The sequence below is a fragment of the Salvelinus sp. IW2-2015 genome, linkage group LG7 (assembly GCF_002910315.2).
Source record: "Salvelinus sp. IW2-2015 linkage group LG7, ASM291031v2, whole genome shotgun sequence".
In the NCBI taxonomy this organism is placed as follows: domain Eukaryota; kingdom Metazoa; phylum Chordata; class Actinopteri; order Salmoniformes; family Salmonidae; genus Salvelinus; species Salvelinus sp. IW2-2015.
The window spans coordinates 6,307,044-6,319,915 of NC_036847.1; the positions used below are offsets into that span (position 1 = coordinate 6,307,044).

Below are 12,872 nucleotides of genomic sequence, written 5' to 3' on the forward strand. Positions count from 1 at the left end.
GTTTCTGTACAGCACTTCGAGATATTAGCTGATGTACGAAGGGCTATATAAAATAAACTTGATTTGATTTGATTTGATAAAACACCGTACTTGACCTTGTTGAGTAAGTGGAGGGTGTGGGCGAATGCCAGTCTGGCATAGGACAGTACAGGAGTGGCATGGGTGGCAGTGGGGTATTGGTTCGCCACCCTCAGGGCTTCCAGGGGAGCCTATGCTTGACCAGGAGGGTGGCATCAGCTGATCACTAGCAATTAGCAATCTTAAACGGTGACTCATAGAAAACACATAACAAGATACACAGTTCTTTATTTCAACCCCAAAACGATTGAAACATGAGGCACAAAATATAGCTCCAGTGATAATTATTTAGTTAACCGTTAAATTCATACATTTTCTCCTAAACGACAAGAAGAAAAACTACTTTGGAACTTTGGTATTATTTGGTATTTTCTCCGTCTACAGCAGCAAGAATATCTCTGTTAGGTCTTAGGGACTACACAGTTCACCAGACCGCCAGCCAGACCCATAAAATATCCTTCCGTCTCAGTCTGTCAAACCCTACAGGATGTGCTACTAAATAGGCCAGAGGGACTGAGCTTTCCCCCATGAACATTGACCTCTGTCCTGAGCATGTGTGTGTGAGGCTGAGTGACATGGGTGAATGGCCTGTGGTCAGCCAGGCCCTCAAACTCAGATGTCCTTGTGCGTCCAGAAGATAGGAACTCCTTTAGACTTCTCTGTAGGGTGTCTCCTCAAGGGTCTGAACCACCAGCCGGGCTGGACACTGAGAAGGAGGAGGAATAGAGGGAGGAGGAGGTGGAGGAGGTAGACAATAGGGAGGAGGTGGAGATAGAGCAGAGGGAGGAAGGGGAGGAGGTGGAGGAGGGGGTATAAAGGGAGGATGAGCTGGAGGAGTAGGAAGACTAGAAAGAGGAGGAAGAGGGGGAACACTAGGTGGAGAGGAGGAGGCGGAGGCCCCAGAGGAAGGAGGGAGCTGGGGTAGTGGTGGGCCTCCCTGTACTTCACCCTGGGTGTTGTCTGTCCCTGGGAGCCCGGAGAACCTCTCCTGCACATCCATGGGCATGAAGGAACCCATGACCCCAGCGTTCTGCACCGCTGCTTGTCATGGGTGGTCAGACACAGCCTCTTGAACCCTCGGGTCTTAGCCTAACGCTCTGTCTCCTGCATCAGCATACGCCCGTAGCCCTTCCCCCTCTGGGCCTTGGAGACCATCACTGACTCCACAAAGAGGCTCCCTGTGCGGAACACCAGGCGGGACAGCCGGACGTGCCCCAGAAGGCTCTCCTCATCCCCACCGTCCCTGTTCCCAGAGSCCTGCAGCAGCACCAGGGCCACAGGGCAAGACTTCTGGAGGGCGTGGACCCGGACACCGTGGCTCCGCTGACACTTGCTGTTCACCAAGTCAGCACAGGGCTCCAATAGGTTCGGGCGCTGGTGCAGAGGGATCACCCACCATCCCTCCCCCTGACACACCTTTGACCCCCCAGACAACAGGGGACAGCCAGGGTCAGAACACACAGAGGAAAGGGATCCATCTTCATGCACATGCACCTGGTTACGTCATTAGACGACTGCACTGGTAACTACTAAATACCCCCGGTGTGTCACAAAGTACAGTTACTTATTACACAGCATTTATTTGATAGACACCCAATATGACCCCTAACAGTAGTTGTTCCCCTAGCAAGGGCCGCTGTTTTTGTTGAGCGATGGGTAACGATGCTTCGTGGGAGGCAGTTGTTGAGATGTGCAGAGGGTCCCTGGTTCGAGCCCAGGTAGGGGCGAGGAGAAGGACGGAAGCTATACTGCTACATTGGTGCCGTGACCCGGATCACTGGTTGCTGCGGYAAAGGAGGAGGTCAAAAGGGGYGTGAGTGTAACCGATGTGAAATGGGTAGCTAGTTAGAGGGGTGCGCACTAATAGCGTTTCAATCGGTGACGTCACTCGCTCTGAGACCTTGAAGTAGTTGTTCCAATTGCTCTGCAAGGGCCACGGCTTTTGTGGCGCGATGGGTAACGATGCTTTGTGGGAGGCAGTTGTTGATGTGTGCAGAGGGTCCCTGGTTCGAGGCGAGGAGAGGGACGGAAGCTATACTGTTACATCCGCATACCATCTCTCTCGGACAGAAATGGGGAAGCCATTGCTCCACAGTGTTTCTTGATAATAGGTGGAATCACACCTAACCCACTCATTTTTTAGATACATGTTGCTGTAATGTACATAACGTTCTCCACAGAAAGGGGGGGGGAGTGTTGCATCATTACCAATCTAATTGACCACCGAGGGAAGCATGTTTCCTCTCCTCACCCTGGTGATTGGAAGAGAGAAGGTGACTGGACTAGTTGAGAATATCTGATTCATCCATACCTGTGGCTGCCAGCTTGTCAATTTATGACTCTAAAAATGAACTGTGAGTCGTGTTGTATATGACTAAAACCAACTTAGTTTTAAAACATTACTGCGAAAACAACAATGCAGGTAAACTCAAGTAAAAGTGAGAAAATATGTTTCATCTTTATATGTTCATTCAGGTTGTGGTCATTTCTTGGTACAGAACATCYGCTAAAATACAAGATGATGTGAGTAATATTATCATTATAGAAAGCTCATAATGTAGTCTACTCCTCATTTATATCAATGCTATTATATTTCCAATATCTCAATAGCATTGTTAGAAATGCTGCTAGAATGATGATATTGCACATTTTCTACTAGTTTTATCATTTATCAGAGCAACATCCTTTACAACTTTGCAAATTGCTCTTTCAGACAAACTCATGACTTGACATAAGTCTATGATCTGGTATGTTATCAAAATCTGTTGCTCCCTTACACAACACTCAACCTGGTCTCAGAGCATTTCATATAATTCTATACGTAAGTGTGGGACACTCCATTTCGTATGATATGTTACATTTCCTATGGCATGTATTCATTTGTGGATATCCATCATCCATTTAGTTTGATATGTTACGAATTAGAATTTGTATGATATGATACGAATTGGAATTCGTTCAATATGTTACGATATGCAAAAAGTACAATATATTACTCATTTGCAAAAGGTACAGTGTATTACAAATTTGCTAAACGAATATGTTACAAATTCCAATTTGTTGTGGCTAACGTTAGCTATGTGGCTAATGCCAGTGTTTGCTAGCTGGCTAACATGAGCTAGGCTAGGGGTTAGGATTAAGGTTAGCTAACACGCTAAGTAGTTGCAAAGTAGCTGAAAAGTAGCAAGTAGTTGAAAAGTTGCTAATTAGCTCAAATGCTAAAGTTGTCCATGATTAGATTCGAATACGCAACCTTTGGGTTGCTAGACGTTCGCGTTATATGCCCACCTTCCTTTCGTTTTTGCGTTAAGTAACCTTCTGTCTTATGTAACCATACCAAATGTAACATATCATACTAATATGAGCATTGAGGATTTACTTTACTATGTTACGTCACTATGTTACGTCTTGTCTATGAGACCAGGCTGCAAAACTGGGTAGCTGTGAACATCCCTTAAATCGGCGTTTCCCAAACACAGCTGATTAAAATAATCAGCTAATCATCAAGCTTTGATTATATGAATCAGCTGTGTAGTGCTAGYGCATAGACCAAAACGTGCACCCGTTAGGGTCCCGACAACAGAGTTAGGGAAAACGCTTCCTTACATGCAGTGTATTTGCTGAGCATGACATATTATAGACATGGGCCAAGGGAAAACGTATGCTGCTATGCTTAAAAAACCTATTTGTACTATACTAGGCCTACAGCCAATAAAATGTCAAAAGAAACACCATGCCCTTGCAATGGCTAGCATCTTACCTGGTGCCAAGTTCTGCTAGCAAAGAGGACTAGTGACGGGCAGGCAGAGAGGATGACATGACACTGAACATACTACTGTAGACATAAAACAGGCAATACATGAGTTATGACAGCAGCTCAACCGCAAAACTCATTATCTCATCAAGTGTTAAATAACACACTTCCTTAGTGACAAAGATAGCAAGAGCTGATTCTTCCAGTAAATTGTTAGTGGGTTACTGTCTGCTGATACATAGTTACAAATTAGATGTTTAAACAAGCACTGTTAAATTGTGGGCCTATACTTTTCCAAATAACATGGAATTTAGTGGCGAGATGTAATTATGATCTGTACACTATATGGTCTTTTACAATAAAGCCACTGCTAAATGTATGTGGATACAGGTTTTGATTTAGCTGCAGGTATGGAATTTTTGTCTTTAACATTTAAGTCATTTAGCAGACGCTCTTATCCAGAGCGACTTACAAATTGGAAAGTTCATACATATTCATCCTGGTCCCCCCGTGGGGAATGAACCCACAACCCTGGCGTTGCAAGCGCCATGCTCTACCAACTGAGCCACACGGGACCCAACTGGGTGTTGGGAAATAAAACATACAATTGGGTCAAATAATGAGAAACATGGTCTAATTAAGCAATAAGGGCCGAGGGGGTGTGGTATATGGCCAATATACCACAGCTAAGGGCTGTTCTAAGGCGCAACGCAGAGTGCCTAGACACAGCCCTTAGCTCTGGTATATTGGCCATATTTCACAAAACCCAGAGGTGCCTTATGGCTATTATAAACTATTTACCAATGTAATTAAAGCAGTAAAAATATGTGTTTTGTCATATCCGTGGTATTACGGTCTGTTATAAACAGGGTGGTTCGAGCCCTGATTGCTGATTGGCTGACAGTAAATAACAATTTGTTCTTAATTGACATGCCTAGTTAAATATAAAGGTTTAAAAATGGGTCATAGCATATTTATTGTAAGGGATTAAATAGGGGTGACCCCCCTCCCCCCAAATCAAACAACGGCTCTTCCATAATCTGGAAACCATAACATGTAATAAATGTATATTTTCACCCATCTTCCCCAATACAACCAACACACTGACACAGCAATATAATAAAAATGTTTGCTTTATTCTTATCCAGGACAACTCATTCAGAATGATCAAGGAGAAATAAGCACTATATTTTTGTTGGACATTGTCGGAGATGGTGCTTTATCTGAATTGGTCAAAGTAAAACAAAATAATGAATATATAATAATACATTAATCAATACAACATGTGTGGATTAATGATAACAATAGCCCTGAAACGTAGGGTCCTCTGTGGTAATCACCGGCACTAACTGAATCAATCAACAACAGTAGGAGAGCTTTCAGAAAGGACTCAACCCCAAAGAAACACTTTTTTATTTAAATCATATTTTATCAAACCTTCAGTTTATCTTCATAAAATGATTCTAAAACTTCTCTTTAAACCTTTACATTTTTTTTGTGTGCATTTRTTGACTTTTTATTTTGCTCTCTTTTTAAATATATTTTCTTTTTCACCAGGTGTCTGTATTTGAAAGTGTGGGTGGTGCCTATGTGTGTGCATGGGTCCTTGGCGGAGGTTTGTTGGTGTGTGTGTGTGTGTGCATCTGTGAGAGAAAGGACAAGCCTTCGTGTCTGAGTGCGTGTGTGTAGTATGTCCTTGCTGTGCTGTGGCGGTGGCAGGGTTGTATCAGCAGGGACATTGCTTTTTCAATTCAAACAAAGAGGCTGAAGCAGGTTCAAGCAACTGTAAGAGGGTGTGTGATATTTCGGGGTGAGTAGAAAGTGTGTGTACACCTATTAATGCGCTTATAAAGGAGTGTTGAGCTAGAAAATCTGTGTGTCAGGGTGTACTTATACTATGTAAGTGGGTGTGTCTGAATGTGTGTGTGTCTTTTCATTCATGTAAATTTGCTTGTGTAAGGCACAGAGAAGGGTGGTCAGTCTCTCAGGTCCATGCTGGAGCCAAACAGAGCTACCAGCTGCTCCTCGTAGTGGGTGATGTTCCTCTTCATGATCTCCTTACAGGAACCCAGCAGACGCTCAAACGCCTGAATGTCTATTACTGAAAAACACAGAGACAGCATCACTCACACAGCTGCACAACAGATAGTGAATATGACCCAGGTGTCAATCTAAGAACCAAAACGGAAGCAAACAGCCCGAAATGGGGAGGGACATCCTGAACTTGTTTTCATGTTCCGTTGCAAAACGCTTCACTACGGTGTGCACTAATGAATATCACRCTGTTGTAGCGTACCCTCCTGTATAGTTCATTTCCGAACGTTCTTTGCAATGCTTAAACACTCCAGACCTTCCAGTCAAAACACTGCAATAAAACTATAGTGGAGCATGCTAAAGTGTGCAGATATTGCTATTTAATTCACATGACAATGTTGATACCCTAACCATACGCCTGGAGAATTGTGAGATATACAAACACTTGAATTGCTAAGAGAGCTGAATTGATCACGAGTACCTCTAAGGGAAACAGCTGTGTAGCTATGTGTTTGGGGGGGGGGGGGGGATTCAGGGAGACAAACAAACAGAAAATCTCTCTCTCTGTCACGCAGATGGACACCCACCCATGTGTGTGTGTCTGTGTCAAAATAAACACACACACACACACAAATATCTGTAAAAGTAAGGAGGGGCCTTACCCAAGCACTTGACCTCTCCCACAGCGTACACTGATGCAGCGCGGGGCTTGTTGGTGACCAGGGCCAGCTCCCCAAAGTACTGACCCCTGCTACAGCGGGTGATCTCAACCTCCACATTATCCTCCTGGTTCGCCTTTGTCTGGGGGAGAGAGGAGGTGGGGGGGGGGGCACAGAAAAGAGGATTCTATTTGTGTACTCTGATTTGAATAATATGTAGCGGATTCGAATCGTTGGTTGCCGATATTCACAAAATTACGTTTTAGCATAGAGCACGAGCACCAAGGAAGCCCAAACGTGTTGTTCACTAGGCTATAGGCCATGTCTGCTGCAGAGGGACAGAGTCAGACCTGGCTTCAAATATTTTAAATTGAAATACTTATTTTCTGTGTATTTGAGTATTTTCAAATAATGTGGCCAAATCAGCTACAAATAACTTCCTATAGATAGCTGAATGCATGGTGTATTTAAATATTTGTATTCTCAAATACATGCCAATACATTCCAAGTGTACTTTGAAATACATTCCAATATTCAGCTACTTGTAGAAAATCAAGACTTCTTTTCTAAGACATTTTGAAAGTAATTGAAATACCCTAAATAGTATTTGAACKCAAGTCCTGACAAGCCATGAGAAAACTCACTATTGAGAACAATTACTTTATTGATCCCGAAAGGGGAAATTTGACTGCAGCAGCTAATACATACAACGCCAATTAATACACAATAACGGACATGCAGACACTACAAGCAGCACACAAGCAATGCGTTATGAAAACTAAATGTTCATTAAAAAAAATGTTTAAAAAACTCATAGCAGAAGGTAGACAGGATCTGGAAATGTTCTGTCTTGCACCGTTCGGTCTTATATAAAAGTGCTGGAAACAAAATGGTTGGCTCACCATTTACTAAGAAGTGATCAGATGGAGAAGTTATTAGGATGAGAAGGAGTTTTGGCGCAGGTACAGCCAACTAGCGCTAGTTAACGTTAGGAACCATAGCTACTTAGCTTGCGAAAATAGAATTCAAACATTTTTGTGGATTATGAATGACAAATATTCAGATCCGAATCACAATTGTTTGATATTTTTTCCAAAAGGATCGCTGTGCTCAACTTGTATTATAATTCATATTACAATTCAAATGATTAGTCATACCATCTTTGTCTTTGGGCGCAGGTTTGTTATGTAGTACATATGAGAAAAAAGGAGAGAGAAAAGAAAAAACAGGGTGACTTGAACATAAAACAAAGTTATTTTTGTTGTTGTTGACATTATCTGGTGATGAGGCACAGACAGAAACGAGAGGATGAGAAAAGGAGGAAGTAGACTTACTTTGCTCTTCATCATAATCTTCACTTCGCCGGTCTCCACGATGTAGAAACAATCTGCGCTGTCCCCCTACACCGCAACACAAACCAACAGGGACCGTCACATTTACGACTCTTCGCGGTCATCATTACCAGCCAGCTTTGACAGTAACGCCAAGACAACCGTCAGTACCTTAACAACGGAGAACGTCCTACCTGCATGATGATGCGCTCTCCATCGGAAAACGTCTTCATTCCTAATACATCCACAATTTTCATCCTCTCGGATAACTAAGAGAGGTAAAAGAGCGGGAGAGAGGTTTGATAAGGAAAAGCAAAGGCAAGGTGGCCATTTCAGTGCTACGTGTATCACTGTCCATCTTCCCCTCCTCACCTCCAGAGACTTCAGTAGAGGCACAGACTCCACAAATTGCTCGTACAGCCTCCTCTTCTTGGCATTGTTCTTCACAATGAGCCTACGGAACGTGGCCCGGTCCTGGTAGTGTCACAGACAGCATCGGTCACAAAAACAGGCAGGATAACACTCAATCACACCGACACAGGCTACACACAGACCAGCTATTTCCTTCTTATGTTATACATTTCTAGTGGGGGAAAGTTATGCATAGATCTGCCGTCATATCCTATAACATCTATCTACTAATCTTCTAGAACATTTACAATCATGATCTAATAATAAACATTAAATCATGAATTCAACTTTTATCGCGCTTTTCATTTACATGAGTCTTAAAGCTCAAAGAATCTCAAAAGCACAAAATCTAAGACGTATCGACTACACATTAAAGACCCACTCCAGCCTCCCTAGCACCTAATGTTTCACTTTTCAAAGACTTGAAATCATTGGCCATTTTAATAYATGGAACACTAGTCACTTTAATAATGCCACTTTAACAATGTTTACATTTCTCGCATTACTCATCTCATATGTGTATACTGTATTCMGTACTATGTATTGCATGTTAGCCTATGCCGCTCTGACATTGCTCATCCATATATTTATACATTCTTATTCCATTCCTTTACTTAGACTTGTGTGTATTAGGTAGTTATTGTGGAATTGTTAGGTATTACTTGTTAGATATTGCTGCACTGTCGGAACTAGAAGCACAAGCATTTTGCTACACTCGCAATAACATCTGCTAACCATGTGTATGTGACCAATAACATCTGCTAACCATGTGTATGTGACCAATAACATCTGCTAACCATGTGTATGTGACCAATAACATTTGATTTGACCTGATTCACTTCAAAGTCCAATGCAGCTGTCTTTAAAACGTTTTTTCTCCTTTTTTTTCTCAATAGCAAATCATTTCTGGGTAACAATTAAGTACCTTACTGTGATTGTTTTCAATTAAAATAGACAAAAAGAAACTAAAATTGCTTCTTTGCAAAGGGCAATTTTAGGACTGTTTGGGAGTGGTCTGGGAGTTGTCTGAGTGTGGAGGGGAAAACTAAAACTAGCTGTTATTGGCCGAGAGGTTTGGAGCTCTTTCTTATTGGTCTATTAACTTATTTACAGCCTGGTGATGTAGGCCGAAATCACCCCACTAAAAGAGGCTGAAATTAAAGGCAGTCTTTTCAAACAMCTCTTACACTAAAAGGGSCTTATCATAATTTTCACAATTTCACAGTATTATTCCAACCGCAGTGTGGAAATATAAAAACACAGGTATATCACGTGTTTGAATGCACTGGGCCTTTAACAAAAGGTGCATTTCAGTAGCTGGTGCAGGAGTTCTCAGGACATGGTACAAGTAGGGGAATGGGCCTTTCCTCATGTCCCTTACTGTTCTCGCAAGCAAGGGGGGAGGCCTATGACAGAGTGCACCCATAAGACCAAATCCTTGAACTGTCAACTCCTTGAACTGTCAACTTGAATTTCGCAATGGTGTCTAAAAACTCCCCACTATTTTTCTCAAAACATAATGTATCTCTAATATATGGCCACTGTGTTATTCTCCCTGGTGTCCGCAGGGAGGTGCTGTGGTAGAGCACAGCAGTGTGAACTAGAGGTCAAGGGTCAGGGCAGTGTGGGTGTGTCTCTCTCACCAGGCCCCAGAGCGCCCCCTCCTGGGTGGCGATGATAGTGGCAGCGCGGGGGGTGTTGTACATCAGTGCCAATTCCCCGAAGCTGCCTTTGTTGTCATACTGCCCCACACACGTCCCTACGCCATCAATCAGTACCACTATGTCATAGATTCCTCTGAAAGAAAMGAGAGAGAGAAAGAAAACAGGGGCGAGAGAGTAGAGAGAGACAAAAGAGAAATTAAGAACGGTCTAATAATATTAGAAAACTCAAACACATGAGATATTTGGAAACCATGCAGACTACACTTCATCTACAATAAAGTTGATCACTGATCTAAATCTCTCATCTGTAGCTTGGAGCTGTTGTTTTAAGACCATTACGTACCACTCTTGTGATTGACCAACCAGGGGGGAGGGGGTGGGGGACCAAGAGTACTCCGAGTTCAGTTCTGGGAATTTACTTTGTGGTTGCCGGTGGAGCATTAACTTTGTTTTGGGGGGGGGGGGGGGGGGATTAGTATGATGATTACTTGGCCATGTAGGTGACCAAAGGGTTTCCCATGATGCTTTGCAAGGCAGAGCGTAGGGAGGGAATTGGTTTAACATGCTTATGACGTGCATCTAGACCTAAGCCTCCCAGGCTGAGGCACTAGCATGACTGAGGAGGGAGCTTAAGGTGCGGAGAGAATAAGCCCACTCACAGGGTGCCATTTGGGACACAGCCTGTTACCGATGGAGCCCACTTCTTTTGACCAAGGCCATATGGCTCTGGTCAAAAGAAAGTGCACCATATAGGGAAAAGGGTGCCATTTGGGACACAAACATAGAGCCTAGACCCAGGACGCACGGCAAACAAAACAACTAGAGGATCATGCCCAAGGGGGCCTGTTGGAAGATGAGTGGGGGTGTGTTTGTTATGAATGCTGCTTTCTAGTGAATGCCTTGATTGTTACGATTCCTAAGTAACCACACACACACACACACCTCTCAATAACGTAGAAGTTGTCTCCGTCGTCTCCCTGGTCGATGACATGCTCCTGGGGCTGGACGCGCAGTTCAAACATGGCGTCCAGGACTTCTGAGAACTGCTCCTGTGAGGGGGAGAGGGGAAGGCCAGGCAGGCAGGAGGGGGTGATTAACACCCGCCACCTGCCAAATCCAGGTAGATTTTGGCGGGTAGATGTCCATTTCACTAGCCACGTTGGCAGGAGGTCAGGGTTCCAAAGTGCATTTCACTCGCATTTGTGAGTTCTACTAAGCTAACATATGGAATTGTTTTAAGACTGTCATACCAAGGATCATTTAGCTATTTGACTTGGAGTTGTAGGCCCCCTTTAGGTATCAAACAAATATATTTAAAAAAAMATTTGATGAAACAGAATTTGGCCTTATTCAGAGGCAATTTTAGCATGAAAATCTTGGAGGGGCAAACTCAACCAATTTTTTTAAAACAAAAAAGGCATGCCAGCAAAGCCACTAGACAACACAACACATTAATTGCACTATAYTGGTGACAAACGGTGCCCAAAAACTATTAGGGCCTAGATAAAAGKTGTTCCGACAGCAGTGCTTCCCTTCAGCACCCGTGGAGGGAATCCTTACCACCGCTACATCTGATCAGCTGGGCTTCGTCTGGCAGCGAAACAGCTCATTCAGCCTCATCTACTGCCTTTCTAAAAACCATAGCTGATACGGCTGACATGCCGAAATAAAAATGGTTTCTACTGACTCCTTATGGATTCGTGTAACTTGATAAGAACCACATTCTCCTTCAATAATKACGAATGCCGACGTGACTTTTGAACCATACACAACCATTACATTTATGTTCAGTAAAWTCACAATGTTTGTTTTTAGATCATTAACACTTAGAGCTAAYTATAAGAAAGTGCAAGCAAATGAGCTACGACAAGGTAGGCCTATTCCTTCAGCACTTTTCAAAATGGACACCGACAGAAAGATGTAGCAAGACGGRAGATGTAGCAAGACGTTGAGGCCTTAACTTGACTCTTCTTTAAGTCACCACACATAGAGAGAGAAAACACAAAATATGTCCCAACCAAATCATCACAAAGCAAAAATAAAAATATATCACCTATTGGAAAGACAACAAAAAATCTAAATAAACTTCAATGCTATTTGTCTCTAAACAGACAGTACATGGTGTCAGACTGTCTGACCACCGTGACAGACAGAACACTGAGGAAAACACTGACTAGGTACAGACTCAGTGAGCACAGTCTGMCTATAGAGACCGGTCGTCACAGGCAAACCTGGCTGCCCAGAGAGGACATGCTGTGCTCACTCTGCTCCAGGGGAGCGGTTGAGACAGAGTTGGATTTTCTATTACATTGTGARAAATACTCAGACCTAAGACAATACTTATTTCCCAAAACTATCAGTACAAAGAATTTTAAAGTAGAAAAACGTGAAGAAAAATATATTTATTGGGTGAAAWGCCTAAAATGTGCAGTTTWGGCAGCCAAATATGTGTCCTCCTGCCACAACCTGAGGGACAGCCAGTGAAAAGTGCAATGTAATATTCCCCATTTTGGTTTTGTTTTGGCTTTCATATCCTGTCATGTGGCTTCTCAGTCATGTTGAGACGGGTTTACTACTATTGCTTTAATGTATTGTTATTCTCTTTAATATTGTTGTTCTGGTTGCTGTTAATGCTAATCACATTTCCACTACTACTATTGATGCCTTATTGCTGTTGGTCMCACAATTTTTTGTTATATGTATACTTTGACAATGTAAGTAATTTAACTTGCCATGTCAATAAAGTCTACTTAATTGATTTGAAAATTGAGAGCGAGAGACTCAGCCTAACATTTTAAGTATATTATTAGGCCTATGTGGTCTAAAACGTAAGGAAAATACAATCACGASGATTCACTTATAGACAATATACCGACGCGCAGACAGKGCATTGCGCAAACAAAACAACCCTCGCAATATCAACTGGAATTACATGGGTCCA

General features: G+C 42.8%; 1 protein-coding gene and 1 pseudogene across 1 annotated transcript in view; both read right to left on the bottom strand.

The window, feature by feature from the left end:
- Positions 1-727: 727 nt before the first annotated feature.
- Positions 728-2,163, bottom strand: LOC139028066 (N-alpha-acetyltransferase 80-like; annotated as a pseudogene).
- A 3,158-nt stretch (positions 2,164-5,321) lies between these two features.
- The window catches only part of LOC111966273 (cAMP-dependent protein kinase type II-alpha regulatory subunit), a 41,451-nt gene continuing 33,900 nt past the window's right edge, over positions 5,322-12,872 (bottom strand). The window contains exons 4-10 of the mRNA XM_023990779.2: positions 10,874-10,980; positions 9,911-10,064; positions 8,229-8,330; positions 8,051-8,125; positions 7,860-7,925; positions 6,529-6,667; positions 5,322-5,933 (exon numbers count right to left, since the gene is read on the bottom strand). Of these exons, the coding sequence (XP_023846547.1) occupies positions 5,809-5,933; positions 6,529-6,667; positions 7,860-7,925; positions 8,051-8,125; positions 8,229-8,330; positions 9,911-10,064; positions 10,874-10,980 (768 nt within the window). The 3' untranslated portion in view covers positions 5,322-5,808. The remainder of the gene's footprint in view (positions 5,934-6,528; positions 6,668-7,859; positions 7,926-8,050; positions 8,126-8,228; positions 8,331-9,910; positions 10,065-10,873; positions 10,981-12,872) is intronic.